Source organism: Temnothorax curvispinosus, unplaced genomic scaffold (assembly GCF_003070985.1).
Source record: "Temnothorax curvispinosus isolate PA1 unplaced genomic scaffold, ASM307098v1 QBEX01008275.1, whole genome shotgun sequence".
Classification (NCBI taxonomy): Eukaryota; Metazoa; Arthropoda; class Insecta; order Hymenoptera; family Formicidae; genus Temnothorax; species Temnothorax curvispinosus.
The window spans coordinates 2,815-7,348 of NW_020218055.1; the positions used below are offsets into that span (position 1 = coordinate 2,815).

The 4,534-nt window shown below is 40.6% G+C and overlaps 1 protein-coding gene across 2 annotated transcripts in view; it reads right to left on the reverse strand.

Moving 5' to 3' along the window:
• The window catches only part of LOC112457790 (nucleobindin-2-like), a 5,573-nt gene extending 1,445 nt beyond the window's left edge, over positions 1–4,128 (reverse strand). The window contains exons 1-9 of one of the 2 annotated variants that reach the window (XM_025021026.1): positions 3,991–4,128; positions 2,458–2,599; positions 2,258–2,374; positions 1,389–1,610; positions 1,189–1,294; positions 1,023–1,099; positions 802–904; positions 533–713; positions 256–412 (exon numbers count right to left, since the gene is read on the reverse strand). In XM_025021026.1, the coding sequence (XP_024876794.1) occupies positions 256–412; positions 533–713; positions 802–904; positions 1,023–1,099; positions 1,189–1,294; positions 1,389–1,610; positions 2,258–2,374; positions 2,458–2,589 (1,095 nt within the window). In that variant the 5' untranslated portion in view covers positions 2,590–2,599; positions 3,991–4,128. The remainder of the gene's footprint in view (positions 1–255; positions 413–532; positions 714–801; positions 905–1,022; positions 1,100–1,188; positions 1,295–1,388; positions 1,611–2,257; positions 2,375–2,457; positions 2,600–3,990) is intronic. The other variant, XM_025021025.1, reaches the window with a different exon arrangement.
• Positions 4,129–4,534: the final 406 nt, after the last annotated feature.

The window sequence follows — 4,534 nt, forward strand, 5'->3', positions numbered from 1 at the left end:
TATATATATATATATATATATATATATATATATATATATATATATACGAAAGTGAGAAATAAAATCGTTTAGATAGCTTTCGAAGTCTATGTAAAAGTAATGTTCAAAAATAAAATCAACTCGATATATGCGGAGATTTAATCCTATAGCAATTAGAAATTCATAACTAGACTTATAATACACAATATATAAATACAGTTTTTCTACTCAATTTTTAAGTGCAGTCAAGATTAAATTTGGTAATTAATCGCCTACCATTCCCTTGGCGATCATTTTCTGGATTTCTTCCTGTCTGTGCCTCTGGAAAGCTTCATACTCTTGTTGAGAATAAATTTGTTGCTCATCCAATCCTTGCCATCCTTCATCCTGCTGGAAATCGGGTTTCTTCGTTTGTTCTAAAAATTCTTGATAACTGCAATAAACAAAGACGCAAAATAATACATTTATTCGTTTCATGTGATTCTTGGCAATCGATTAGCATAAAGAATTCTGAATGTGAATCTTGGTTGGAAATAATTTTCGAAGTGCATACCTTATGAGACCGTCGTGATTAAGATCGGCCTCATTAAACACGTGTTCTCTCATTCTTTCCATTTCTTCCCGTCTTTCGTAGATGTCATCTTCAGGCGCGCCTTCATTGTAAAGTTTATCCAATTCCTTCAAGAACAGAGCCTTTACCTCGTCTTGATCCCAGAAACCATTGCCATCCAGATCTGAGAATCGATTTGTATGTGTAAAGAAGAATCACTTTTTAAAGTAATATTGATCAATTCTGTAAATAAAGATAACAGTCTTTCCTACCATGAAGGTAAAAGAACGTCTTGGGATTAAATTCCTGATCCTCCATATGATCTTGCTTCTCCCATACTTCCTCCAATTGTTGCTTACTACCGGGATGATGCAACTGCAAATGCATATTACTCATTGACGCCAGACTGTGCATGATTCGTAGTTTATGATTCGCTATTGATATAAAGTCTTTAGAAAAGAAAGAACTAGTTTATATCCATTTTTTAACTTACGGGTTTGTGATCCTTGTGTTTCTTCTTCATCGCTTCCAATTCTTCCTCGTACTTCTTCTTTTCTTCCTCCTTCAGACCTTCCGAAAATGAAATACGTAAATTCCAAAAATGATGATTACGTATAAATTCGTAAATGAGCAAGCCTAGAAGCGTTATGTTCTGTTACCGGTATTACCCTTCATCTTTTGCTCCTCCTCGAATTTCTTTTCCATCTCGTATTCTTTAAATTGCTGACGTCTTCTTTTATCGGCGTCCGCCAAGTCTTTCGTCGTCTGCAATAATTCAAAATAATAATATAATATTCATTAGAACAGTTCATACAAAAACCGGTCATATTTTTTTTTATAAATCCAGAAGTTGTTCTACCTTGGCGATCAATTTCTTCAAATCATCTATCTCGAACGTATGCGTATTAGAGTGATCCAAATGTTCCGCTATCTTTAAGTGGTCCATGTCCAGACCGTTGATCAGATTATGCTCCTTGGTGGCGAGATGTCGCAGCCTCTCCAATTCCTCTCGTTTCAATTCATCGAGCTTCGTTCTGACCTTATGATCTACGAACTGGAGCTCGTGCGCTATCTTGCCCGTCTACGTACAAAAATATCTGATGAAATTTACAAATTGCATTCAATATATGTATATATACAGAGTGAGTCATAAGTATGTTTTAAAACTTCATGAGCGTGTTCCTGGATAAAAAGTATGAATAAATGTTCCTGTGAATATTACGCTTCATTATTGAAATGATAGACACAAACAGATTTCATAACTGAGTAATTTAGATTCTTTCTTCCCATGATGTCTGTTTTGATTCTAAAATAGTATTTATATCGCTGACTCGACAATTATACACGTAAACAGCTGGCATATGTTTGGCCAACCTTGGTTTAAAATCAAATATCTTATACTATAATGAAGCATTTTCGGCCTAATGTTCGCAGGAATATTTATTCATACTTTTTATCCAGAAACACGATTACAAAGTTTTAAAAAGTACTTATGACACCCTGTATAGACAGAAAATATCCAATGTATTCGACAATTCAATATCCATAGATTTCAATCTACTCGCGATCTATGCTTAGATCGGTGTATATCAGACATAACAGTCTATCGTGTGAAATTTCATTGTTAAAGAAGCAATTATTAAACATGACAAGCAATAAATCACGTTAGAATTATACATATAATATATATTAATCCTATAATATCTTAATTATTCTCATGAAACTCACACGTATATCGTCTTCATGGGCCTTTTCCAACTTTTCGCGAAACTCCGGGTCACTTTCCAAAGCCTGGACCACTTCCTTCAAGTACCGATGATACTCCATTTGATACTCCGCGTTTCCCTGCAAAGACAAACGAATTTTACGAATTATACGTTATCCGTATAAACCGGATCGAGATAGAATTATTCCAAAAATATACCTACCAAATCTTCGGAGTCATCGACTTCGTTCTCCTTGTCATTGTGATCCTCCTCCTTCTTCTTCTTTTCGACAGGCGGTGCGACCGAAGTCTGTATTATTAAAACTACTAAAACTAGTGGTAGAAGGTACTGCATTTTTCTGGAACTAAAAATAAAAATAAAGAAAGATATACAAATGATGAAAGCATCGCAGGAAGAATGCGGGAGAATTTTTTTCCGACGTGAAATAGAAAGCGAAGCGTGCACTTACCAACATTCGACATTTATTTGCTTAAGTCGATTATTTAATTTAAATCCTACTTTATATTCTCGTTCAATGACAATTCATGCGTTATCTTTTATTCGACTAAGCCTTATCAACGATTACGATCACATGTATCGAGTGCAGAAGACACTCGATAAAAAAATAGTCGGCAGAAGAAAGCTTTGCACCACATTGATTAACCAGCAGGATTCGCGTATAAGCGCATACACGTGCGCACGAGTGGCATCATGCAGATATCGCGTGCGACATCGCGGCTCCGGGAAATCCGGAGCCAACGATGAAACGATCGTCAGCGAAAGGCCACGACCGTACAAATTCCCGCGTAAATGATCGGGCCACGTCATCAGCTGTTACAAACGAGCCTCCGAGATGGTGTAACTTTCTCCGGATAATGAAAGCGGGCGAAATAGCGTAATAAACGGAATCGGTCGTTATCGATCATTAAGATAACGCAAACGCAGATGTGCGGCGTGCGATATGCGCGACGTGTATTCAAAGCGATGTGCGCAAATAACAAACAGAATATAAGAGCGAAGATAAGGGAGAGCGCGGGGTCTGTTGTGAGAAGCGTGAGAACGTCTGCGACAGCTCGAGAGAAATAATACGGACGAGTCGTCTGTCCGCTTCCAATTTCCGCAACAGAGACACACGTCTGCCTTGCACGTTTCACGCGGCGTGTATAAATAAAAATGTTTTGCAACGAAACAGATAGCAATGGGAGAAAAGCATTATTGCACACATGCGTCTACCGTCCAAACACGTGGCTCTTTAAATACATTTATGTCACGTTCCATACATTACAATTTACATCCTATTTATGTCGTGCGCTCTTTTGTTCGTATATCCGGAGTGCCCTTATTTCGCACGCGAATGTGCGAGGTGTCAAAACATTTCCGCGTATTTTTTTGCCTCGCTCGCTCAATCGAGGCTCGGATTGCGACACGTTTGGCGCGTTCTCTCGAAACACGCGTGTGCGTGCGAAAAAGAGGACAACGCGGAGATACGCATACACACGCACACGGCACACGTACATACGTGACGGACGCAAAAATGCGTGGGAAAAGGACGTGCGTGCGAAGGTACGCGAATACGATCAAGGCCGCGAGCGAAGGTTCGTACGGAAAATCGCTCGCGGGATCCGCGGTGAAAGTCGAGCGAGAGTATCGGGCGATGAAATCGGAGCGGAGGTAGGGTCTCCCTCCGAGAACGAAGTAGCGTTAACAGAAGGTTAAAAAGGGAATCCCAGGGGTGGTACGGAGGTTTCGGCTTACGTTAACGGGCGTCGCGACGCCGGATGATGTCCAGGTGACGTCGTGGATCGCCGGATCGTCGAATGCCGCAGTCGAGAACGGACTGACGTGCGAGCGCAAACGCGAGCGAACGACACGCACGGTGGATAAGCTGGATAGGCACTGCCATGTATCTCGCGTTGACTACCAGCTCGTGCTGCCACCTAATAAGGCTGACACGTGCAATAAGCGAGCAAATCGATATGTACTACGTGTCATGTGTGTTGCTTTAACGCGCACTTGAGATTAATGCTCGACTTTCAGGAGGCGAAATTTAGAGCAAGAAAGCAGGGAGAAATCGGAGCGTGAGAGATACGTATTTTGCAAGAATGAGAGGATAGCCCGCTCTCATTTCGGTCATTCCGGACGCTTTCGTACCATCGTCGCATATCGCGTCAATGAAATCCAGCCACGTGGCGCGCACGCCAGATGGTGACAGACGTTTCATTCACGGGAATTGGCAAGCAGCTTGTTGTACATACCTAGATTACGTCTTAAAATATCGCAGATTCTTATCTGTCACGTA